A 24,969-nucleotide genomic window follows, 5' to 3' on the forward strand; every position below is an offset into this window, starting at 1 on the left:
AAAATGTAAGGCTGTGACTTTATAAAACATAATTTTGCCTTAACCTTGCTCACCGGTGTTGTAAAATAACCTGAAATACTTCTGCCTTTTTTGCAGGGCAAACCTTTCCCAGTGTCCACCTTGGTGACGGACCAGCTGTGGCCACACAGCTGTGGGACCCCACTGGTCTCCTCCAGGACATGGGACAAGCCACACGTTGCACAAAAGCAAGATTGGCCAAAGTCAGGTTTCCTTCACATGGCAAAATGAACCATAGTTCTTCTCTTTGAGTTTTAACATTATCTGATAACTTCTACCTGCAACTAACATTATTTCTCTACGAGGAAGATACCTAGACTGTTGTACAAGCTGGATTTCTCACCCATAAATACTTTGGGAACCAGAGGAATGTGTCCATCCTATTTAGAGTTTTTCCTCGGCAGACACTGTGTTTGAAGAGCATTTTTCTAACCCTTTTAGATCCAGTCAGCCTACCTCGATTGTGACACTAAAGTTAAATGTAACTGCAGCCGTTACCAAGTAGTTTCCATAAGTGGTTTTATTACTGGTTAGATTTTACAAATTCAGGTATTCGAACAGACTTCGACCTTAAAATTCTAAAACAAGAAAGCAACCAATGAAAGGCTTAGGACTATTCAAAGTAACAAACTCTTTAACATTTTTTGCCCTGGTCATAAATATACAGAGAGAAAAAGAGAGAAGTGGACATGGAATCCAAAGAATGTAGATAAAACAGTATATAAGGCACATGGCAGTCTTTGAAAATACAGAAGCTTTAGCCAACTTAAATTAATTGCTGTTTCCCTTACTCAGTCCACAAAACTGTACAGTTACACAAATGTTGTGTTGCAATAGATCTTCCAAGTTATTCTTCAGTCCATACTCCATAATACCAGAACACTACATTTCCTTCTGTTTTTTAGGAGAGATCCTAATTGTGGTTAGTCAGTTGCTCAAAGCCTCTATTAAAATACACTTGGAATTTCAGCTAAGAATAATTTCTTTTTTAAAGAAATTATTAAGAAAGAGTCATCAGAAAAGATTTGTAAGAGTTGTCTGTGAAGGACTTCGAGATTCATGAACCTCAAGACTTCCGGGCACTGATGTCAGGACCGACGTCACAGTTGGCATAGTGGGATTAGTCAAGTCTGTTAAAGTAGTGGGAGTGCTGGATGGACTCATGGAGGCATTGGATATTTCTGAGGCAGGACCTGATGGGGTCCCTGCTTGGAGTGTTGAGTCTGAAGTCTTATCCACCCCTGTGTTTTCTTGACGTAAGAGGTTCCGTCTGAATTTGGCTCGAGCATTTTGAAACCAAACCTGAAACAGTTTAATATAACAGGGCAGCATTTAAAGACCTGCAGTGTTTAAAAATGCAAAAGCATATTCACAAATTCATCAGTGCTGGAACAGGGAAATACATTTTTGCTGGTAACAATTAGAAAAGTAGTTCTAGCCATGAGACAAGGCCTCTGCTTGCAGAATATTCCTTCCTCCCTGGTCTTCAATCCCTGCAAACAGTCTGCCTGGGCCAGGAGTGGGCTGAGCATGGAGGCTGGAGGCTGACTGCACAGGGTGTGTGAAAGGATGCTCAGAAATCTGGCAGCGTGCAGAATCCTCGAGAGCCCTCGATCCCAGCATTGGTCTGGGTGAGGCCAGCACCACACACCTGATGAGCACAAAATCAGGAGTTTCTCCCCTTGCATCTCATGTCCATCTCCCAGCAAAGTGCTGCTGGCACAGCCCAGGGCACCCTGCCTTCCCACGGGCTCCTGCTGCCCCAGGAGCTCCCTCACATGCCTGCAGTGCTCCCCTCTTTGGAAAGGACTGTCCTTCTTTCTTAATCTTCTCTTATTCTTTCTCAAATGCTCCAGCTTCCTTTGCCTACACCTTTTTCCTTTATCAAATGTTTTCAGCACTGTTCTAACATTGGGAAAAGGGACTGGAAAGGTATTAAAGACCTGCATTACATCGAAAACTGTGATTTCAGCACCAATAGTAACCACACAGAATTTTCTCCCAAGCTTTCTACTTCTGGCATTCTTTGCTTATCTGAGTGAAGGACGGGGAAAGTGAGTGTGTGGGACTCCCGAGGGAACAGCAGCCCGTGCACAGATTCGCTCCTGGCTCTGGAGGTGTCTGGCCCTGCCGCGGGACGGGCTCCGAGCCGAGGGCCGGGAGGGAGGGAGGGAAGGAGCCCCGCAGGAAGGCGGGCGGAGCTGGAGGTGCTCCCGCTGCAGTCCCAGCTGATGGACCTGACTCGGCTGCTTCACCTCTCTCCTGCTTTTTTCACGTCTAGGGATGATCCAGCTCCAAATTGCCTCTATCGAGCACTCTTCCTTCCTTGGAAAGCTTTCTCCCCCAGCCAAAGGTCTTTCATGTGCACACCCTGTCTCTCACACTCTCTCCAGGGAATGCCACAAGGAAATAATCCTCAGGCACGAACTCAAGGGCCATGCATAAATCACATCCCTACAGGTCCTTCTTTCTGAAAGCTCAGTATTTTAGACCTGCTCATGTTGCCATTTGCTTTGTTAAAACACTTCATTTAAAGGCTGTTTATCAGTTTCATATACAAAAATTCTCTTAAACCAGCACAGGTAAAAATATTCCCATGATTTTATTAGAGTCCAGTATAGCAGTGACCCTGCTGCAGACCAGCAGTGTGGTCAAAAAGGGGCAAACCCCAAAGTGGTGGTTTTGCCTGACACATTCCCAAGCCATGTTCTCTCGTGGGACTGCTCAGAGGCCTCGTGTGCAGGGGCTGTGGGTGAAGCCAAGCACCTTGCTCTGGTCACTTAAACCACAAAGGCTCAAGCACCAACTGCTCAGGAGCAGCAAAAACAGCAACTGGAACTTTCATAGGACTTCTTACCTTTCAGGTAGAAATAATTTCAATTTGTTCCACAAAATAATTTAGTGGTTGGTTTCTTTAAAATACCTTCTGGCAACGGTATACAGGATAACAGCTGTGAAATGGAGTTTGGAGCTGGCCGCTGTGGCTGTGTGTGCTCATGTAGCCACGGCATGATTAAAAGAGAACAGACAAACCAGCTGGCCAGCTGTAGATACACCTAGCTCTGCATAATTTCACATTTATGTTCATTAAAATACCCATACTTTTACATTCAGTAGTTCCAAATATGGGAAACATGACACTCTCCTAAATGTCCAGCTGCTCCTTTACCTTGCCAGGGCAAGAGGCTCTATGGTATTTTTTGGAAATATGTAGCTTATAAAGTGAGAAAGATTCCTGGTGTTTATGGATTTCCCTTCATCTTCCACTAATATGAATACCTGAGCTCAGCTGCCCTTACCAAGACCACCCATACTGCTTTCAGGAGCTGCACATATAACATGGTTCATTGTCTCTTCATTAGTGGCAATTCATGTTAGACATTGTAAATATCATATAACCTGAAAGTATTACCTGAAAATAGAGATTATATAACTGCTTTTACTTTCTTCCCCACTGGAATATTGTCAGGGTTAATCAGTTAATGGTTACAAAGCTCTTTAAAATTGTATAATAATAAATATTTGTATTACTACTGAAAATACATCTAATTATTTGAATTCTGAAATCACCTTGTCTTATGATAGAAGGAATAACATTATTTCCACCATAGTGACATTCTGGCATGTGCTTTAAATCTGACATCCTCAGTAAAGCCTTCGTGTTAGAGAGTGGTGAGAGAGGAGCAAAGCTGATCCCCTGCCCATGGGGCTGTTCCCCTGCCCGTGGAGCTGATCCCCTGCCCGTGGGGCTGATCCCCTGCCCCTGGGGCTGATCCCCTGCCCGTGGAGCTGTTCCCCTGCCCGTGGAGCTGTTCCCCTGCCCCTGGGGCTGTTCCCCTGCCCCTGGGGCTGTTCCCCTGCCCCTGGGGCTGTTCCCCTGCCCCTGGGGCTGATCCCCTGCCCCTGGGGCTGATCCCCTGCCCTGGCCCTGGCCATACCCTGGCAGGGACAGCAGTGTGCAGGGCTGTTCCCAGGGCTGTGGGGCTGATCCTGGGGCTGCCCTGCGGCTCGCATGGGCAGCTCAGGCCGTGCACCTGGAAGGGCATGGCAGAAATAACCACCCAGCCACACAGGACTGGAAGAATCCTTCCAGAAGGACTTATCTCACATCAATTACACAATTCCTTCAGGACTGAGGAATAAACAAAATCATTGGGAAGTATTTAGTGGGTTTCTGTCCAACTGGATCAGTACAAGGCTGAGCTATTTCAAATCAAAGGGGAAAATACAGACCAAAACTGCCAGTGAAAAATGAAAAGCAGCTGCAAGACCCACCACTGCTGCTGCCACACTCCGGTGAGCGGGGCTGGATGCGTGGAGCTGGGCACTCAGCAGTTAGGCAGAATAATACTTACTGAGGTGAAAAGATTGCACTCCCTCTTCAGTGATCTGTGGAGCAAATTCTTTGTCTCTACCAAGTCAAATAGGAATGAAATAACATCTCCATATGATAAGGGAGTGTTGAAAAGTTGAAAATAAACCCACTAAGTGTTGGGAGCGATTTGGATACTGAAGTTAATGGGATCATCACCTTAGATAACTTTATTTTCTAGTTTGTAACACTTCCATTGCTGCATCTGTTACATATTAGCTGTGTGAACAGCTTCTGCTAAAAACAAATTTTTAAACCAATTTTGCTCATTCACACAGCTACCTGGAGACATTTAGGTTCTCTGAGTTTCACTAAGTAGTAAGTGGAGAAACAAAACATAGAGGATGTAACACCACAAAGCAGACTGTGTTCACTCATTGCACACACATTGTGATCACTGCTGTAATTAATAACTGTTCAGTCAAAGAGATGTTTAATGAAGGGGGGCTCAGGAAGAGCCTGCTGCTTAAAGCAAGTCTTCACTAAAGGGCAGCATAGGTCCCCACATGGGATAGAAATATTTTAGGCTTGTTTACTACTGGAAACTGGAGCAGCAGAGTCCAAACGCATGCAGTGAATTCTGTAGGATTCTGGTAGTGACTTTACTGGGGGCTGATTCAAGAAAAAATAAGTGGTGTACAAGACACACACTGAAAAATGATGCTTTATGTTCCTGAAGTGCTAAGGCTGTGGATAATCTTATTCCAGACATCTGGGGAGAAAAGAGGTACATACCTACAGTTAACACATCACACCTCCTCAGGGCTATCTACCTTCACCTTCCTTTTCTAAACTCACAGAAAGAAAGATCAGTTCCCCAGAGAGCAGCATTTATGCCAGCTAGGTTGGTTAGCTCACAATTAGCTGGGGCCGTTAATTACTAATGATAGCCTACAATAAAGGGCTTGTGTTCCCCAGCTGTAGTACAAGAGATATATGAATTAAATTGCAAATGTAAACTTAAATTGGAAGGAAACAAAATAAAAACAGATGTCAAAAACACAAATAAGTTTGCTATGTTTAGAATGCGACTACTTTGAGAGAACAGTGTGCATTACAAAGGTGTTGAAGGAAATGCATTCTGAGAACAGCATTACATTTCCAGGCCATCCCACCACTGGACATGTGCAGCTGGTGACAAATTGTATACAAAGCAAAGACATCAGTCAGGGCTTCCAACTCCAACATGACAGAGCATTTAGAAAATCCTCCAATTCTCTGCTCCTCTAGGAAGCCCCCTCCTTACATGGCAAGTGGGACTGTCTCTACAGCCAGGGCACTGCTGCTGTTCCCTAAATCACCAGGAGCTCAGCTCTGTGTTTAGGAAGTACACCTCTCTCCTGAGCTGCTCCCTGCACTTCCTCTTAGAATTTATTCTATGAAATGTGTCCACAGAGCTGGGATCCTTCACCAGCTGAATGGAGATCTGAACACACAGAAAGTCCCACAGCTCACAAACACCTCCTGGGGAGTGTGGCAGAGTTCTGGCTCCTGGCAGGTGTGCTCCTACATCTGCAAACACCTCTGGGGTGTGGGACAAGCTGGTACTAATGGTGCTTGTTTCCATCAATAGTGCCAGTGAATCACTTGGTGTTCAGTAAGTGACACAGATGGAATGCCAGCCTTTCTGGCTCCAAAGAATTAACAAGTGACACTGTCTCAGTAACCAACACCATGATGAGTTTTCCCAGCAAAGAGCAACCCTAAAACTCATTGTCACTCACAGAGATAAACCAACTGGGCAGAAAGGTTCTAAAACATACAAAATACAAGTTTGTGTTCTCATGGCCCAAATTAATTTTGAAACAAATCATCCATGACTAGAGAGTGCTCATAAGAGATGGGAAAACTCAAGGGATACCAGACAAAGTGTCACTCCATTATCTAGAATTGCCTCCAACAGCATCATCCCCAAGGAACAATCCTCACCACCAGCTATTGTCTTCCACCACTGCAGCTAAAGGAGACTGGACATAAAGGAGTATTTAACTCTGAAAGTAAAAGAAGTGAAACACCAAATACCAAAAAGATAGCAAAACTTTGGTGGAATTGTAAAGTTCTGCAACAAACAAAAGAAGAACCACAAAGCACCTTAAAACTGCAAATTGTGACATGTAAGACGAAATGAAGAAGCAGTGAAACGAGGAAGAAACTGAAAGAGGAACAGAAAAGAGATGGGGTGAAGTCCAATTTTGGAGACAAGGAAATATGTTCTGAATAGGAAGAAACAGAGACAATAACTTGGAAAAAATATGCAAGGAAAGACCCATTCAGTGAAAAGAGAAGAGAAATCAAAGTTGGTGTGGAGTGACAAGAGAAAATAGAAAGATAATCAAAAGACACTTCCTAGACAGTGATTTGCCATTTTTCAGGCAATTCAGGTGTGAATTGGTATTGCCAAAGTCTCTAAATTCTGAGGGTAAAACAGAGGAGAAGGGTCAGTCTAAGAATAGACCAATGCAGTAAATTACTTCAGCCATGTGTGTGGTTTAAGGACAGTTGATGTTCAGAGGAATCTGTTCCTCCACAGCAAATCAGGCTCAGAAAAACAAACCCAACCCAGCTGTGAGGGCAGAGCCAAGAGAAGTCATTACGTACGGTTTGTCATTTTACTGGGAAGCCTACAAAACCTTTGTTCCTTCTTCTGGTAGGTGTTAGCTCTGAAAGCTCCAGGATCCCTGCAGTGAATTCAGTTTTCCTCAGTAGTTGTCTCCTGCCCTCCACTTGCCTGTGACTGGGAACTGTCCACGATGCTTCCCAGGATGGGGCTCGCAGCCCTACCTGTCTCTAGGAAGGTCACAAATCCTTTTTCTACAATTAAGACCCATTTAAAACTTTCAGCAATAAACCCTGGAATGCCATGGCTTCTATGTGCCCAAGTTTATGTCTAGGTACAGGCATTTGGGTAAGTGCTCATTAAAACTGACTTCTTGAGTCAGAACTATAAATTAAAATGCAGCTGAATCGACTAATACTGTTCCCTTTCCTTCCCACAATAGCTCAAATGGAGTGTGTTCCCATGAGCAAGAAAAAGCACTTTTAAAATGCAGTTTCATTTCATTCTAAGTTACTGAACTATGAGTAAAAGTTTTTGAAATATTTAAGTTATGTCCTCTTCAGTTATGAACTAAAAGCTCTCCTCCTTGTCCTGATAAAATGAATTCAAACTGTTGATTAATTTCTAACAAAGGTAAGCATGGACATGTTTTCTGAAATTCTAAGCTAAAAGCTCTCTATGTACAGTGAGCACTAACTAAAATAAGTCACTTTTTTTGTCCAGCAGCCTAGAAGCTAAAACACACACCAGAATTAAAGAACTCCAGGAAAACAAGCAGGGCCCCAAACCTTCTCAATTCTCATTAAATTTAGAACCCAAGTGATCTGCTCTGCTTGAGAGAAACTGAAAAGAACTAACTCTTCTCATACTTTCTGGGAATTAACTTAGAGAAGGTACAAATGATTATCCTAAAGACCAGCAAAAGCCATGGCTTTTCAAATATAAAATTGATATTTTGATTACTTTCCAAGGCAAAAGTTGGCTCTTACCTGAAGAACTCTTTTGGTGAGGCCAGTTTTCTGAGCTAGCTGTTTCAAGTCCTTGGCATCAGGGTTGTGGTTAATAGCAAAGTATGACTTCATTGTCCGCAGCTGGTGGTGTTTGAAGGACGTCCTCATGCGCTTTGTTTTCTGATTGCTGGGGTATTGCTGGTCTCTGTCCAGGTGGTCACCATCGTTTTCATTGCAACTTAAAGCTTAAGGCAACAAGAGGAAAAGACCTGTGAATCTCTTGCTCCACAGCCAATATTGTTTGCAATTTCTCTCAGTGCAGCAATTAAAATGACACACCGCAGCATGTAGTGGCACAAGCCCTACCTGCCTTTGCTCCGTTTCATGGATTTGTAGAGCAGTTTAGTTTGGAAAAGCCCTCTGAGGTCATTGTGCCCTACCGCTAACACAGCACTGCCAAGGCCACCACTAACCCGTGTCCCCAAGTGCCACATCCACATGGCTTTGAAATCCCTCCAAGGACAGGGGCTTCACCTCAGCTTTTGGGGAAGTTTCCTAATATCCAACCTGACCCTTCCCTGGCACAACTTGAAGCCATTTCCCCTTTTCCTGTCCCTGTTCCCTGGGAGCAGAGCCCAACCCCCTGGCCGTCCCCTCCTGTCAGGAGTTGTGCAGAGGCACAAGGACCCCCTGAGCCTCCTTTTCTCCAGGCTGAGCCCCTTTCCATCTCCCTCAGCCTCTTCTGGGGCTCCATTCCCTTCCCAGCTCCATTCCCTTCCCTGGAAAAGCCCAGCCCCTCAGTATCCCTCCTGCCATGAGTGGCCCAGAGCTGCCCCCAGCACTGGAGGTGCCCCAGCAGTGCCAGCGCTGGGGCGAGCACAGCCTGGGGGCCATTGGGCTCTTGCCCACCTGGGCACAGCTGGATCATTTTTCTGCACCTTCCAGCCATTCCCTTACAATAACCAGTCTGCAAGGACCCTGGCCTTCCCCTCTGTGGCTTTTAAAATGTCAGCTCTGTTCCCTTTCCCCTCTGCTCCACCTCCACAGAACTTTTCCTCCACTTTCTGTGGGAGGACAGGAGCTGTCCTCAGCTCCGTAAAGGGTTTTACTGTACTTGGTATCACCATAAATTGCACTGTAACACACAAAGAGAGCTGCACAATACACTCCAGTTAAATCTCAATGGAACAGACTAGTTAAAATCATAATTATTTCCTCCATCAAACTAAACCCTGTAGAGTACAAGGGAGACCATTAAATGAAACACTATAAAAGAAATAAAGTTAGTGGCTACCAGACAGCAAATTATGACTATAATCTGACTAGCTAAAGAAATAAAGCTGTTAATACAACATATTCACTGGCATGCAAATGAAAAATCTTTTTAATTATTTATATGTTTATATTTCAATTTTTTTTTAAGTGTTTGCAAATACTAGTTTGAATGATCACTTCTGCCATATCCTTTTGAAATCGAGGAATGACACTGCTTGGTACACGTGCAGAAACCAAGCTCAAGAAGAAGGTCTATGAGAAAAGAACACTGTAAAAATTATCAAGAAGTATTAAATATTGAATGCCAAGCAAAACAATCTTGTAGAGCAAAAGTAGTTTTTCATTTATTTGTTCATACAGTAAACCATAGAAACCCTGTTAAAATAACATTCAAAACCAAGCTTAAATCAAATTAAAAATTAGGAATATAACTGAAAATTAACATTGACAAACTGTTGTTAATTAGCTCTTCCTGTCCAAATATCTACAAGTCCCTCTTCCTTTCCTACAAGTTTTATGCTAAAAGTAATGAAAAATTGCTATCTCTGTTCTACACAGCATGAGAAAAATGACAAAAAAAATCTTTTGAATAGGAATTATTGGTAAGTTTCTTAAACACAGGAACAGGCTTGTTTTCAATTGTCCACTATTGCTGTTTAATTATAACTGAGTACATGTGACTTGAATTCATTGTCCACCAGTGGGTCTCAGCCCTAGTGAAAGCACACATTCTGACAGGCTTGTATTAAAAACAGATTTTAAAAATACACGGATAATAAAATGCACGGATTCCTAAGTAAAGATGCATACAGGTTCCCTAAGCAGGTTTGCAGTAGCTGCAGTAGCTGCTTTATAAACCTCAGCCTTTCAAAACCTGCTAAAAAGTTGTGGCACAATACAGAGCAAGGCCTGCAAAAATTCAGCTCCAAGCCCAAAAGCATGTTTGTTTACAGATATGCCCAACGTGTCCAAAGCCTCAAACTTTTCTTTGTTTCTGTGCTCCTATAATTTAAAAAGTAGCTAAGAAAATGGTACTGTATCTAGAAATGTGTGTCTGTGTGCGTGTGTGCGTGCATGTGCATACATTTGTATAAATCCTTTCCAGACCTCTGGATCTTGTGCCAAATTTTAGCCATAAGAAGCATTTCTGCTTGTTTTCCTGCAGCATGGAAAACTGCAAGCACCTGAATTTAAAAGGTGAAGATACTTCGAGGGAGAGAGTAACAATGGAATAGTAATGGAGCTGTTTGGGATGTAGCCAAATCTTCTTGGGTTAAAGATCTGGGACCCAGTTGCCCATCTGGAGTCATGGCATGTGCTCCAGCCTCCTTCATAGCCACAATTCCTGATATAAAGAGCATGGGGATAAATAACATAATAATGCTCATAGAAAATTCTGTTATGGAAATGTAAAACTAAATCATGCTTGTTTTTAAAATGTACCCAAACAATTTTAGATGTTAGAAATGGAAAAGACCTCTGTGTGTTGTCTTAGAGACTTTTGAACCCTCCAAGAAATAGCAAGACAGACATAGGAGGAAATGCATCAAAATATCTGTCTGCAGGACTGAGGTCTGGTTCCTGTTAATATGCAACTAAACAAAGCCTAGGGCTGCAGGGAGCTGGATTTTAATGTGCCCCATAGAGAATGAGATACATTCGGAATCCAAGGATATAAAACTGATTCTAAACCCTCCCAGAATGGAATGAGGCTGTCAGCTTTTCATCAAGCCCCGATGGGAAAAGGAACAACTTATTCTGGGAATTTCTCATCATTTTTCCTCATGATCTACTAAATAAAAATAATATTAAAATGGCAGTAAACATGTACCATTTGAGAGAGGCAAAATGTCCTTGTCTACGATGGAAGTTGCAGAACAGATTTTGGAAGTGCATGAGGGCGTGTGCCGTTCGCTGTCTTGTGCAAGTGGTTTGGCTACTCCCAGGCATCACCCAATACGACATAAATAGTCCTAGCTGGTGCCAATTCCCCTCTTGTATTTGGTTGTGGTGCCTGGCACCATCCTCAACAGGCTATTTTATTCAGTCTAATATTATCTGCATCTTTCACAGAATCTGCAATGTCCATGGGTGTTGCAGGCACAGATACACAGAACGGGCCAAGGGTGTAAGTGGAGATTTTAAGAGCAGAGGAGTTTCTGCAAAAGGCATCAGGGTGTAAAACTAACACTGTACATGCTCCTCACGCAACCCTCTGTTTTTCAGGCACTGTCTTCCCTGTTCTTTTGTGGTGTCCTGTGTATCTCCCAAAGGAATTGCTGAACTATCCATATGTAACATTTCCATTCCATTACAGTATCTCAGGCTCCTGCTGGGATTTCAGAAATACAATTGGTAGAATTCCAGTCAAATAGAGGAGCCTTAAATTAATGAGTGTTTCACTTCTATTTTTTGATAAAACAAATTCTGAAGCAGTGCCAAGTCTCTTTTTTGACCCTAGAACATTTCTAAGGCCCCGTGCCTTTCTCCAGACCCCACAGCCAAGCCACTGCCCTCCCCACCTCGGCTGGTGCAGCAGTGGGAGCACACACACCCTCAGCCCCATATGGGCCACCTGGTCACAGGATGGTGATGCCCACAGGCAGCATCACTACATCCCTACAGATTAGGAGGAAAATATTTTGTTTTGATATTGGTAGCCAAACTACCCTTTGCAGATTAATGCATAACACCTCCCTAAACCCAACAACAGGAGCATAAAGCAGGCTGTGCTGGTGCTTTTGTAACAAAGTCTGTTAGAAGAGGAGAACTTGGGAACATTGCTTCACCCTCAGACCACCAGAGCCCCCCATGGCTTGAGACTCGGGGCAAAGTGTGTGCTTAGCAGTTAGTAGGATGCTAAGGATATGGCACATGAGGATGAGAAAGAGAAATTTCCTTTGGGGGAAATTTTGTTCTTAGTAGCTTGTGCTTGACATGTTAGATTATGCCAAAAGAAAGAAAACTAATCCTGATTCTGAAAGAGTGATGAAACAAGAGACACGTTGTGGTGTGCATTATCTCTCAATAGTGGCTCAGGAACATACACCCCTTTCCTTCTGTAATCGGAGTCAAGGGGGTGTTTTAACCTCCTGCTGCCTGGAGAGGGAACTTGTGATTAACTAGACTGGGCAGGGGTGCAGCCTCATTTGTTGTTTGGTTCGGAGTGTGTAGAGGACTTTGTGGTAGCCTTATCCTCAAACGGGACAGAAGTGAGACAGAGCCCTCAGAGGGGTACTTGGGACAGGAACAGACATAGTCTTTCTCTTGGGAGGAAGGAGAAGACACACAGAGAAGGCAGATTCCTGAAGTTCTCACCACAAGCATTAAAAGGGGTGAAGTTGTGGCACTGGGAGCAGGCAAGGTACCCCTGGCCGCTTCTGAGGTGCCTGGCAGCACTAAAAGGAGAGTGTCTCTGCCAAGCCATGGAGCAACAGACACAGCAGCGCTGCCTCAACCTTGACATTTCAAGAAGTGTTTCTTGTGAGATAAAGCCCGTGAGTTTTAAGGAGCCCAGGCCGAGCATCACAAGGCCAGGACGGAGGAGAGCAGGATTAGAAGCCCTCTTCCTCCGGCCTCCCGCGGGCGCCTCGGACAAAGGGGCTGCGCGTCCCGGTGCCCCCCGGGGCCGCCTAAGGCCCGGGCCCCGGGGCCGCGGTGGCCCCCGGAGGGAGCGCGGCCGGGCCGGGGCTGCGGGGCGGGAGAACAAAGGGGCCGGGAGGGGCGGCCGGGCCGGGCCCCGCGGGAGGAACCGCCGCCAGGGTTTTTCCCCTCAATTAAGCCAGCTGAATGGCGCTGAATGGCCGGTGCGAGTGCGCGGTCAGTCCCTGAGCGCCGCGATTAACCCGGGCGGCCCCGGCCGAGTGGGCTCCGCGCTGCCCGCCCCGCCGGGGGAAGGGGCTGGCGGCGGGGCTGCAGCGGGCTCTGCTCCCCGGGCCTGCCCAGGGAGCCCGGCCCCGCCGCTGCCCGCGGAGCGCTCCCGGGGCCCCGCTCACCCTTCGGGGCGGGAGCGATGCCCGCGCCCAGCCCCAGCCCCAGCCCCTGCCCCTGCCCCGACCCCAGCCCCAGCCCCTGCGCCTGCCCCGGCCCCGACCCCAGCCCCAGTCCCCTGGGGAGGGGCCAGATGCGCCCGGGGACCCGAAAGGTGATCACAGCCAGGAAGGAGGGAGAGAAGGGGGAAAAGCAAGAAGAGGGGGGGAAAAGGGTAAACCCTAATTTTTCCTAGGAAATCTCTGCAAGACATCCGATTTTAAGCAGCGATTCCTGTCTGCTCGCTCTGTCACAGTAGTCACAGGGAAGCTTCTTGAGACCTTTTAGTCCCAAGGGAAACGAGGAGGAAAGAGGGATTCGCTCTTCAAAACTTTCCAGGCTTTTCTCATTTTTGTCAGGGAAAAAAAACCCAAACCACTTTTGACACAGCCACTTGAGAGGGTCAGCTCCAGGCGTCCCCGGCGCTGCCCCGAGCCCTGCCGGGAGCTGGGTCGGCGCCTCCGCAGCCTCCCCTCCCCCGGCAAAAAGCCGCCCTCAGCCCCAGTCCCCATCCGCCAGGACGTCTATCCCGCCTGGATATTCCGTCACCCTCTCAGCGAAGCACGAGGCATCTTCCTGCTAGCAAGGGAAGGAAGTGTTTCTTAATATCTTGGCTGTTTGTACAGATTATGGGTATTTTATCAGCTCGTCGTGCTCCAAATTTGCGCAGTACATCTGTCATTTTCCAGGATATTTTAGTGTCTTAAAGCCAGACTAGATACAAATGAATAAAACATAGCAGACTGTGGGAGGTTTGGGGTCTAATTCACAAAGGGAGTATTCAGAATTCTTTACAGGTGCTTCTGTGTTCAGCAAGCTTTCAGCCATTGATTTACTGACCTAAAAAACCCATCAAACTCTATTCCAACAAGTGAAGGAGGAAATTATGATCACAGGAACACACTTAAAAAAAAAAAAAAAGAGAGAAAAGAAAAGAAAGAAAAAGAAGTCTTTTTGAAGTTTCAGCATCCTTCTAAGCTATTTTCCACTTGTCAGGCTCTATCCACATCTAAACCCATCATCCCCCTGCAAACGGAGTCTCGTTTAAGTAGAAAAAGAAAAAAAAAAAGTCAATCTAATTCGTGTTGCAGATGAATATTTGCTGCAATTTACAAAATTATTTCAGTCTCTACTCTGCCAAGTTTATGGGTCCTCCTTTTCCCACCACCTCTGGGTGTAGATTTATTTACACAGAGTATTCTACACAAATCACCAGGAACAGATCCCCTCAGAGGACAACATTGTGCACTTGTAGTGCATTTCTGAGAAGGAAATTACAAGTTCCACTAAAAATAAAAAGAGAAACTTACACATTTTTAGATGGTTTATCTTTTAAAGGCACAAAATCCAAGGCTTTGCAATAATTTACTCGTTTGTGGAATTTTACATCAACGAGCAACCCAGTCTGATTTCCAAGATCAATGGCACTTATTACCGCATAAATTAGTCGATTATAGATCTAGTAAATAGTTAAGTAGATAAATAGCTTAGGCAAAGAAGCCAAGGGTTACTCAAAGAAGATCTCTAAAGTTTCAGTTGCAGGCTCTAAACAACGACTAAAAGTCAGACGGCAATTATTTTGAAAACGAATTTTTCAAAATACATTTAAAGGCGGTTTATTTAGGAAGTCAGGGAGCAGTGAGACTTTCTCGGGCTGTGCTCCCATCCAGGACAGATGCCGCTGATTCTGTTTAGAGGTCCTTTGAATCTGAACATCTGCCCTGCACAGGGAGACAGCGGAAGGACAATTAAAAGCTAATCCCTCCGAAAAGGAGACGTTTTTTAACGGGAAAAATGTATATTTTATGCATGTTTTAAAGCTGAACTGTTCCTCGCGAGAACACTACATCCACCTTTCATCAACCTTCACCACTGGGACTACTACTGCTTTTTGCACTACTTCCAAATTATTCAGCAATTAGTTCTACCAATAATAGCTGGCAAATTCGTTCCCGAGGTGCGTTTGGCGGTTAGAGATGCGCCTTTCCTCCCTGCCGTTTTCAGTACAAACCACCCCATTTCGTCGCTATTGTTACTCCCTTTAGGCGCAAAATACCCGCAGCCCCCCGGTCCCGAGCTGCCTCCCCCGGCCCGAAGCCCGAGCTCCTCGCCACCCCTGCACTTCTCGGTGTCCCCCCCGCGCCTTCCTTCCCCCGTTCCTCCTCCTCCTCCTCCCCTCGCAGGCGGAGCGGCGGCCGCCCGGCGCAGCCCGCAGCTGTCGGGGCGCGCAGAGGCGCGGCTCGGAACAAACCGCAGCAAACTTGGCCTTTACCGAACGCCCTCTCCGGGAAAGAAGGACATGTTAAAGGCAAATCTGTGCCCTACGGAACACGTCCGCGGCAGATAGGTTAAAAGAGAAAACAGCCTGAAAGAATTTGGGACGAGTGGAGAAGCACAGAGGGCGCCGAGGCACAGAACGACGCGGCGGAACGAGTTCGGTGCCCAGGGTCTGGCGGGACGGCCCGAGCGCCCGGCTCGGGAAACGCCGGACCGGGGGAAGCTCTCCTCTGCCTCCAAGTCCTCGAATAAAACCAACATCTAAGAATTTTGTTTTGTCCGAGCTTTTTTTTTTTCCCGTTGCATACAAGCAGCAGCGCAGGAAGCCCCCAGGATGGCAGCCTTTCTGGCGGCAGCCACACGGAGAAGCGCAGCGAGGGGCAGAGGGGAGCGGGGATGGGGAGGGAGGGGGGCAGGAGGTAGCTCGAATTCCTTTGCCTGTAAAATTACAGTGCTGTGGCGGTGGGGAGGTTAAACGAGGAAACACGTCGGAAAGTTTGCTGCTGGATCCAGAGAGCCCCGGCTGCTGCCAGGCTCGCTCCTGGTCCTCGTGCCGCTGGGCTCGGTTCAGGGGCAGGGGCTGCACAGCGGATGCTGCGAGTTTCCCGACTCTTCTCCGAGTCACCTCTCATGAACAAAACTCCAGCGGAACTTGCCCCAGAGTGAGCAGGCTCTGTGCTGCCCACAGACACCTGCTGCCCGCGGCCCCTGCCCGGGCACAGCCAGCCCTGCAGCCCCGACCACCTGCCCCCCTCCAGCCCTTGGGAAACGGCCACTTCCTCTCTCTCTTTCCTTCCAAATCTTTGGGGTGCAAGAGCTCAGGACAGGGCTGAACAATTCACCCATCAGCAGCTTTAGAGTGTAGCCACTAAAGAAAATTCACTGGCCTCTGAAGTGCTAACTTAAAATCTCTGGTTTCCAGATTTTATTTCAGGCTGCACTCCCCCTTCTTCCCCCCCTTAACCAGATGACCTTGCTTCAAAACATTTTATTTCCAGCTGAAGTGAAAAATGCTAACATATTAGCTTCTGTAATTGCAGTTTGACAGCACTTGATCTCAATAATTATGCCGCAGCTAAACTATTATTAACAGTTTAAGCTAAAATAAACGGAAATCCCCCTTTGGAAGTGAACAGAAACAGACCATTTGAACTGCTCTGGGGGAAGGGTCTCTTACCTGCATTGTAGGCTGCCAGATCTGCTCCAGGCCCCGGGCTTTTTCTTTTCCTGGGTCTCCCCTTCTGGACAGTCCCCACGCCATTGTAATAAGGCAGTCCCAAAGTGTTGGCAGAGCCCGCTCCCAAAGCCGGGCCCTTCCCAGCGGCTACATCCGAGTGATTGAAATGCACCTGGTACTCCCCCTGGATGAGAGTCTCGAAATGGAGGCGGCAGTACACCAGATTGTCCTTCATGCCAAAGTGATCGCCAGTGGTCAGCATCTTGTTGCAAGTGGTGCAAGTGAAGCAATTTAAGTGATATACCAAATCCCTGGCCCTCATGACCATCTCGGAGGCAGAAATCCCCAGGTGACATCTCGCACATCTCTGCACCGAAAACCTCCTGCAAAACAGAAAGGCCAGAGGAGACGGTGAGAGCCGCATTCCCCCCCCACCCCGTCCTTCGTCGGTTCTGCCCGAAGGGTGGCAAAGGGCCGCGAGCCCCGGGGCGGCCACCTCGGCCGGGGCAGCGGCGCAAAGCCAGGAGGTTTGTGGAGCCCAGCCGGGAAGGCATCCCGGGACGGAAAGTGCGGGGAGTCTCCGTCCCGTTTCCCACCTCGCAGTGCAGCTACCGCCCCACCAGACCCCAGCAGGAAAAGGCACCGACCCCCGGGCCGCGAATGTGCCCACACCCCCAGGCCGCAGGAGGCACCGCCGGCGGGCGAGGAGAGGCCCCGCTGCGGGCCCCGGCCCCGCACCCAGCACAGGAGGCCCAGCAGGGCACGCCTGGTGAAGGCCCCAGTAGCCAAAGAAGGCTGGGGGGAAGCTGTGCCCGGGCTGTGACCCCGTCTCGGCAATACGGGACTCATCCTCACCACAGGTCTCCCTCCCCAGGGAGAGGTTGTAGGAGCTCGCAGCCTGCCCCACGAGTGCCCACGGATCCCCTCCGCAGTCTCGTCAGGACGGGGGGAGCGGCGGGCAGTGTCCCCGTCCCCGGCTGGCGGCCAAGGGCAGGCTGTACCTGTAATAGTCCTCCTTGCAGTAGATGCTGCCGTCCTTGCTGAAGCAGGTGAGCTCGGACTCCAGGTTGAGTTTACATTCACAGCACTTCAGGCAGCGCATGTGCCACTGTTTGTCCACAGCCAGGAGGTAATAACGGTCGGAGATTTTACCCCCGCAGCCGGCGCATAGGGCAGCCCTGTCACTGCTGATGGAAGGCATGGTCTGCTGGGGGAAAACAATTACAGACCGTTAGCGTGAGGGAGAAACTCTTGAGCACGGCTGGGCTCCCCCCTCCCCCTGCCCGGCCGGGGCCGAGCTGCTGCTCCCCTGGCAGAGGAGCGGGGGCTGCGAGCCGGCCACCCCGCCCGGCCCCCGCGCCCGGTCCCCAGGGTCCCGCCGCATCCCACCTTCCCGGGAGGAGGCGGGGAAGCGGGCGAGACAGACAGAAAACCACCCTGGCTTTTAGGGGAGGCGTCCAGACCAGACCCAGAACTTTTTTTTTCCTGGTGGATTTTCCAGTCTCAAACCAAGAAAAGACGCTGTTCAATAAACAGGCGCAATAATAATAGAGTAGGGCAAATCACAGATAGTTAATTTTGAAATTTAGAATTAGGGATATACTGAGAGTGTCTGCATAGTTAATGCTGTGTGAGTGCGTCTATGTGGAGCGTGTCTGTGTGTGTATTTTCCTAGCTATAAAATTCCGAATGAATTACGATCAAACCCCCAGTAGTCACAGTGCTGCAGACACAGCTCTCTGCAAGCTGGTTCCAAACAACACGGATCGCGATCTGCTGTGACCCAAAGCGCTAAAGGGATCAGTAAATAAAGCTGCGAAGGAGATGAGCGTTACTAAATCCGAGGTGCAGAATGTTTAATCAGGAAAACGAAATAGTGGGAAATGTGGAGGAATGAGAGCGGGTTAAAACCAAGAGAGCGCATTAGATTATGCTAGGATAAACTTGGAAGCAATAAAACTAAATATAAGCCCTATATAATTTAATAGTTTAGTGTCAAATCGCAATCCAGTCGAAACCCTCAAAAAAACCCAAATTCATACATATCCCGTCAACTTCTACCGAACAAGAAAGAGGGAGAAATATCGGAACCGTTTAAGCATGCTTATTTATTTCAGCAGGCACCTTAAAACAGCATTCGGGAGAGGAGGCTCGGGTGGAGCAGCGTCTGGGGCAGACCTTGCAATATGCTGCTTTCCACTTCGGTCCCAACTCACTCTTACCCGCTTTGCACAAAAGCCCACGGTAGATCTGTTCTTGTGCGCGAGAACCCGAAACATTTCCTTACAGCTGTGCCCAACACGCAGCTTGTTTTGGTTCGGGGCGGGGGAGAAGTTGTTTGTTTGCTTTTACCTCCTCTAGAGCCTTAAATCCTCGCGCAAAGCAAAAGCAAAGACAGCTAATCGGAGGAAATCGAAAGGAACCGAGGCTGATTTTCCAGCGCATGCCAAACCCATTGCTTTCATCCTGTGCTTGCGGGGATCACAAAATCCCATCTCTGTGAGCGCTCCCGTTTGCACCGCATCATTCCCACTAGGAGAACTCCACACAAATAAAACCCTGGCACTCCACTGGTGTTAGTCACAGGAACCCACCGGTAGCTTGTTTCTTTAAGGCATTAACTGAGCTCCGAGTAGGGATCGTTTTATAACCAAAGTACTTTCTTGTAAATCCACTTTAAATGAAATAACGATTTTTTCTACTTTGCTCTTCCAGTAACAAAAATATTCTACGGTCTAGAAATGGTATTCAAGGATCCAGTATTCCAACCCACTATTTGTTATACACGTGTATCCATATAGATTATATACAGTTATATAAAACTATCATGCCACAATATTTATTCCAGCAAAGATCATTGGATGTTGTGTAACTGTACGGAGAAATATGAACTTTTTAAAAGAAAACCAAAACCGTTTAGATTAGAAATCACATCCCACCCATCTAGTACAAAGGCCGTTCTCCAGCCGGTGTTTCAAGATTAAATAGTCTCACTGTCACCTTTAAGCAAATTTCATTTAACATTACAAGAAAGAACACATACTGATGAAGTTTGAAAATCTGAGAACGGATCTTCCTTGCATATTCCTGCATCAGTTTACAAGATAGCATTTAACGAACGTACGAGATAATTTCACTTCAGAATTGTAATATCTTTAAAAAAAAAACATAGCATACATAAATTGTTAAATCACTTAAGGCACTTAGAAAATTTCTTCCACTTCGGCAGCTTAACGCCAGTTAGACAGGGGCATCTTTTTATTATCTAAATGTATTAATATACAAGGTCTACGCATCAGCAGACAAGATGAAATGTGGTAAAGTTATAAAAATTCCCATCCACCCGTCTCCCCGAGACATATTTTCTAGTTCTGTTGCCATGTTTACAAACCCACATATTAAAATTATTAAAAAAACTCCGTAACTTAAAGACACTCGTGTTTGGTTTTTTTCTTCTTAAATAAATGCTATAAAGATTATCTCCATGAAGGCATCCTACCTGAAAAATAACACAGAATTGGATTCTTTGGTGTTTGTGTTTCCATTCTGCAGACAAAAAAATTTGCTGTGCCAAAATGTTACCAGTATAAAACCATACTTTGCCTCTTCCTAAAAACTTTGGAAGGCCGGACAGGCTGGGGGAAGGGAAGGAGTTCGTGGACGCTACCAAAAGGCTGGTCTATCTGTTTTCTCACAAGAGCAGTACCGTTCATTTCACCCAAGTGTTACTATTACTATGCATCTTATTAATAATTAACGGTTTCATGCCTTTCCCCACGGTTTCATTTAATCTTTTGGGGTGCCTTTATGCTTAATTTTCTTCTGATTTAGTATTTTGCATACGCTTCTTCCCCAGTCTGTTATTTCAGGGGAAAAGCTGTATCTGTGAGGGGTTTGGCATGTTTAGGGGGGCGCATGACTCTCCCATTCCTTCGGCTCCTACCGTTTCCGTCTCTCCCCTGTCTATAGCCGAGCTGATGGCCGGTGCTTCGCTTTTGGTTCTCCGATCCATCTCGTCGATGACCCCGTGCATCTCCGAGCCGGAAAGACTGTGGAAAAGCATCGCTGAGGAAGCAGAGGAGGAGGGCCCGAATTGCTGTTGCTGCTGACAGTTGTCGGGGTCCCTGCAGGAGCCCAGAACTTGCATTAACCGGAGCCCTCCCCCATGCATCTAGCACGGCCGCCCCGTCTCTCCTTGGGCACCGGGTTTTTCCCCGGCAGGGCTCTCCGGAGCGCGGCGCAGGCACTGATCCGAGGTTTCAAGGGATGGGGTGCAGAAAAGGCGGGCGAAGGGGATGAAGGAGAGGGGATAACTGGTGGTGTAAGCTTCGGGGCTTGGATCTAGTCTGTTGCGCGGCCCCGGCACATCTCTCTAGGAGGCTTCTTCAGTGTAGGGCTCATTGCCCCAGGTGCAGTCCCAGGTTTTATGCTCTGGCCCAGCTGGCAGAAGACTGGGCAGGCTTACGGTTGGGAGGGATTAATAAATAGTAGAAATATAAAAAAAAAAAATTAAACCATCTTCGATGAGAAATAAATAAGAATTAAAAAAAAAAATTACGACAAGCCCCTTACATCGTACTGTGCGAAATTTAGAGGAGGAAAGCAAGGGAGAGGGAGGCTGCAGCAGGCGGAGAGCAGGCTGGTGCTGCAGGAGGCTGGGGCGGATGCCCACCGTACGCACTCACAGTCCAGAGGGCTGGCAGCGGCGGCAGCTCAGGGGCAAAGTTTGCTCCTTCCCCCGCTCCTCCCCCAGCCCGCTGGAGCTCATTGGGAAAAGAAAAAGCCAAGGGGAAGGAGGAAGAGTTGGACGGGCACCAGATGGGACGGGCACTCGCGGCCCCCCTCTGTCCTTAAAGCGGCGCGGCCCGCGGGGCCCGGGGAGGGAGCGCAGCCGGAGCCGGAGCCGCCGCGGAGCTGCGAGCAGCGCGTCTGCAGCGCGGGGACCGCGCGGGGCTCCGCGCCTTTTCTACAGCCCCTCTGACATCATGTCCTGCCCCGCCGCCATTGGCTGCGCCGCGCCCGGGCCGCCGGCATGTGCTCGGGGCCGGGCGGTGTCCCCGCGCTGTCCCCGCGCTGTCCCGGCCGCCCGCGCACCGCGAGCGCTGCCGCGTCCCGCTCGCTCCGCGGCCTCGGGAGAGGCCCGGCCCCGCGCGGACCTAGGCGTTTGTGGCCCGGTGACCGTCGGCGACGTGTCGGACCATGGCGCGCCGGAGAGGCTGTGGGGCACAACTTCTCTAGCGCGCGGGAAGGAGGCGTTCTAGAGTACGTCTCACGATACCCCAAACATTTAGGACCAGTTGAATGCACCCAATAACTCTTCGTTATGAAAAAAATTCACTGTTACAATATAACAACTTGAGTCAGTCCAGTTTGTGGAGCCTTCCATAAACCAAGGCCTCTTGCATTTCCCATTTCCAAGTAGATTGCAAGAAAACCAGGCCAGGAAGGTCTCTGAACTCGAGGAAAAGCTTCAGAAACTCTCCAGAAAAACAAAGAGTGCACAGGGAGACTGTTTACGGTGTCTAAATATTTATCCAGGAGGTGGGTAGTAAGGAAGGACTAATTAGTATTAAAGATGTCAAATATCGCACTTCCAATTATGTTAGCAAAGGTAGCACAACGGAAGGTAAATCTGAATGCTCATCTGAGATCATGAGACTCGCTGCCTCATCCGTGACTATGAATTATTACATCACTCTGCTCATTCCTATCAGGGGCTGTTTTCTGACAGAGCGATTCGCCTCTTACAGGTGTAGTGCAGTTAAGATTATCCTTGCTAAAACTGGAATTCTGCTGTTTATAGCCCAACTTTGCTGGGTTTATACATTCCATCCTTTCCATCCTTACAATAATTGATGCTTTTTATAATCTTTCTGTTGGGATTGCTCTGAGTAGTTAAAGTCATTTGCATGTCACAGAGGAGAACAAAGTGTCTCTTGTAGAAATGCATATGAAATAGCCACAAGACCCCTCAAGAAACCATGCAGAATGCAAGCTAATTTGGCATCTGTGGGAACTATCCAAAGTCTGTCCTAAAATCAGACCTTGGAAACAATGGAAGTTCATGTTTGAATTCAGATTAGAATCCTGCAGCACAATTAGTGGCTCTGTACAGTATTTATCTTGATAAAATCATCTTTCTCTTTTCCGTACAGTTGTGAGATGTTTTCAAGTCCCGTCTGTGCTGGGAGCTTTGCCTCCAGGAGCAGCTGTGGATCATTGCTCACCGGACACCACAGACCCCGTGGTGGGACAGCACTGCCTCACCTTTGCTCAAGCAATGCTGCAGAATATCCTCCTCACAGCTGAGTACCGTGCTATCCTCAGACGTTTTAATACCAGATTAATTTCCTATCACTGAATTGATCACGTACTTTTTGCAGTCAAGAAAGGTCATGGATTTCTATGCTCTATCAGACCTTGCTAATTATCAAAAAGATTTTAGGTATTTAACAGAATTAAAGTAGAGTATTTTATGTTACAGAATTGCCTCAGTGGATGGAACCAATAATACAAGAGCACGCTGAAAAAGTATGGCACGGCCTGCAGTTCACAGGGTACCTCTGATTATCTTCTAATGGATATACAAACACAAGAAGACATCCAACCCTTGCTACCAAAACACAAGGAGAGTAACAGAATGTAAACATAAAGCTGCTAATGTACACACTGACACATGAATGGCATTTACATTGTTCAGAATAAAATCAAGGATACTTTCAAATAATGAGCCACAGAAAAATTGCTGGAGCAAAATCGTCTTCAGAATGAAATGCAAGCTCATTTGAAATGAGAGTTTTTTCATTAAAAAAATGGTGCAGCTAATAATAAAGTCTTTTAACCTGTATTTTGTTATAGGTGACAGGTGAACAAATCACAGGTCTTGAGTTTCTCTACCCTGCCTCTCTTGGTAACGTCATCTCCAGTACCATCTGCTACCTACCAGACAAACAGACCAACCACATAATGAGGTACCAGCTTCCACCCAGCTACCGTGACTAAATCAGAACAAAAGATTCAACGCCTCCTTCAACAAAGGAACACAAGTCTAAGCTGTCTTTGCTAATTGCTGGGTTTCAGGTTGTCTGTTACAGATTTTAAGTGAGCTACAAACTTCTATCAAATACTTATAGCTGTTGGATAAAGATACTAAGAATAAAAGATAAATGGAAGCAAAAGGTAAGAGAGAAGAGAAGAAAGCTTAGAAAATAAGCAACTACTTATGGTAATTTAAAGACTGTGGAATAATATAAACATGAAAGACCAGGGGGCAGAGTGATTGATATCTCATATGTTTTCGATGCCCCTACGGTTATTAGACTGCAATATATGGGAACATACAATAAACTATGAATTAAAATGTAATTGTAGCTTCAGGCATCTTCTTCATTGTCTGCTGTGGTGTTATGTCTTCATGCACCGTGATTGACAAGGTGTAATTAATCATCTTACTCAGTTGTAAATATGGGCACCCTTCACAGTAGGCATCAGGAAGTGTGTACCAGCAAAGGAAGCAATAGTTGACGCTGAGATACCATTAAATCAAAATCAGAATGCGTATATGTTCAGAAATGTGTGTTTGGTGTGATGCTGTTATCGTTTATTTCTAAAATGCTGTACCAACAGATTTACTTGATTTGCAAGTTAACTACAACATTAACCGGTTTTATATATTTTGTCTCTTCTTCAGTTTTATAGGCAATGATGTTGTTCTCCTAAAATGTGAGCCAGTTTGCTTCCTGTCAGCAAGTGGAGCTCAGCTCAGCTCTTCCGCTCCCTAGGTTGCTGCTCACAGACCAGCAGCTCCGTGGTCTCACTTGAAATGGTTTGGGCAAATTATTACTCCATTCATGGATCACCTTCTGCACTTCTTATATAGTGAGTTAGACACTTGGGGTCATTTTAAAGTGAAAGAGAATAATGAAATTATCCTAACCAGGAACACTGCTCCATTTAAAAATAGGACATTTCTTGCCACCAACACTGTCCCCAAATTGTAAATGAACATCTTTAAAAAAATTTTTTTTCATTATTCCAGGGTAGGAAACATGTTATATCTGTTTCTTTTTGTAAATGATTGCTATCCTTATCTAGTTAGTACAAAAATGGTGTCTGATTCATGGGAAATTAAGTGGTTTGTCTCAGGAAAATTTGGTGGTATGCATGTTTTTGATGCACGTAGAGCTGCTGAATGAATAATTGGCCCCTATTTAATGCCTTTTGCTTTAAAGCTGTCTAGTACATTTGCTGTTTAAAAAAATGTCTTTCAAAGCTGTTAAATATGTAACAAAAAGAGGTTGCTCTCCCCATTTTG

General features: G+C 46.7%; 1 protein-coding gene across 1 annotated transcript; it reads right to left on the minus strand.

The window, feature by feature from the left end:
• Positions 1-553: 553 nt before the first annotated feature.
• Positions 554-21,056, minus strand: LHX2 (LIM homeobox 2). Its single transcript, XM_018917564.3, has 5 exons — positions 20,599-21,056; positions 17,657-17,859; positions 16,656-17,038; positions 7,937-8,142; positions 554-1,320 (listed from the first exon to the last, which is right to left on the minus strand). The coding sequence occupies exons 1-5, from the start codon at positions 20,824-20,826 to the stop codon at positions 1,033-1,035; spliced, it is 1,308 nt and encodes a 435-aa protein (XP_018773109.1). The 5' UTR covers positions 20,827-21,056; the 3' UTR covers positions 554-1,032.
• Between the last annotated feature and the right edge of the window lie 3,913 nt (positions 21,057-24,969).

This window comes from Serinus canaria, chromosome 17 (assembly GCF_022539315.1).
Source record: "Serinus canaria isolate serCan28SL12 chromosome 17, serCan2020, whole genome shotgun sequence".
Classification (NCBI taxonomy): domain Eukaryota; kingdom Metazoa; phylum Chordata; class Aves; order Passeriformes; family Fringillidae; genus Serinus; species Serinus canaria.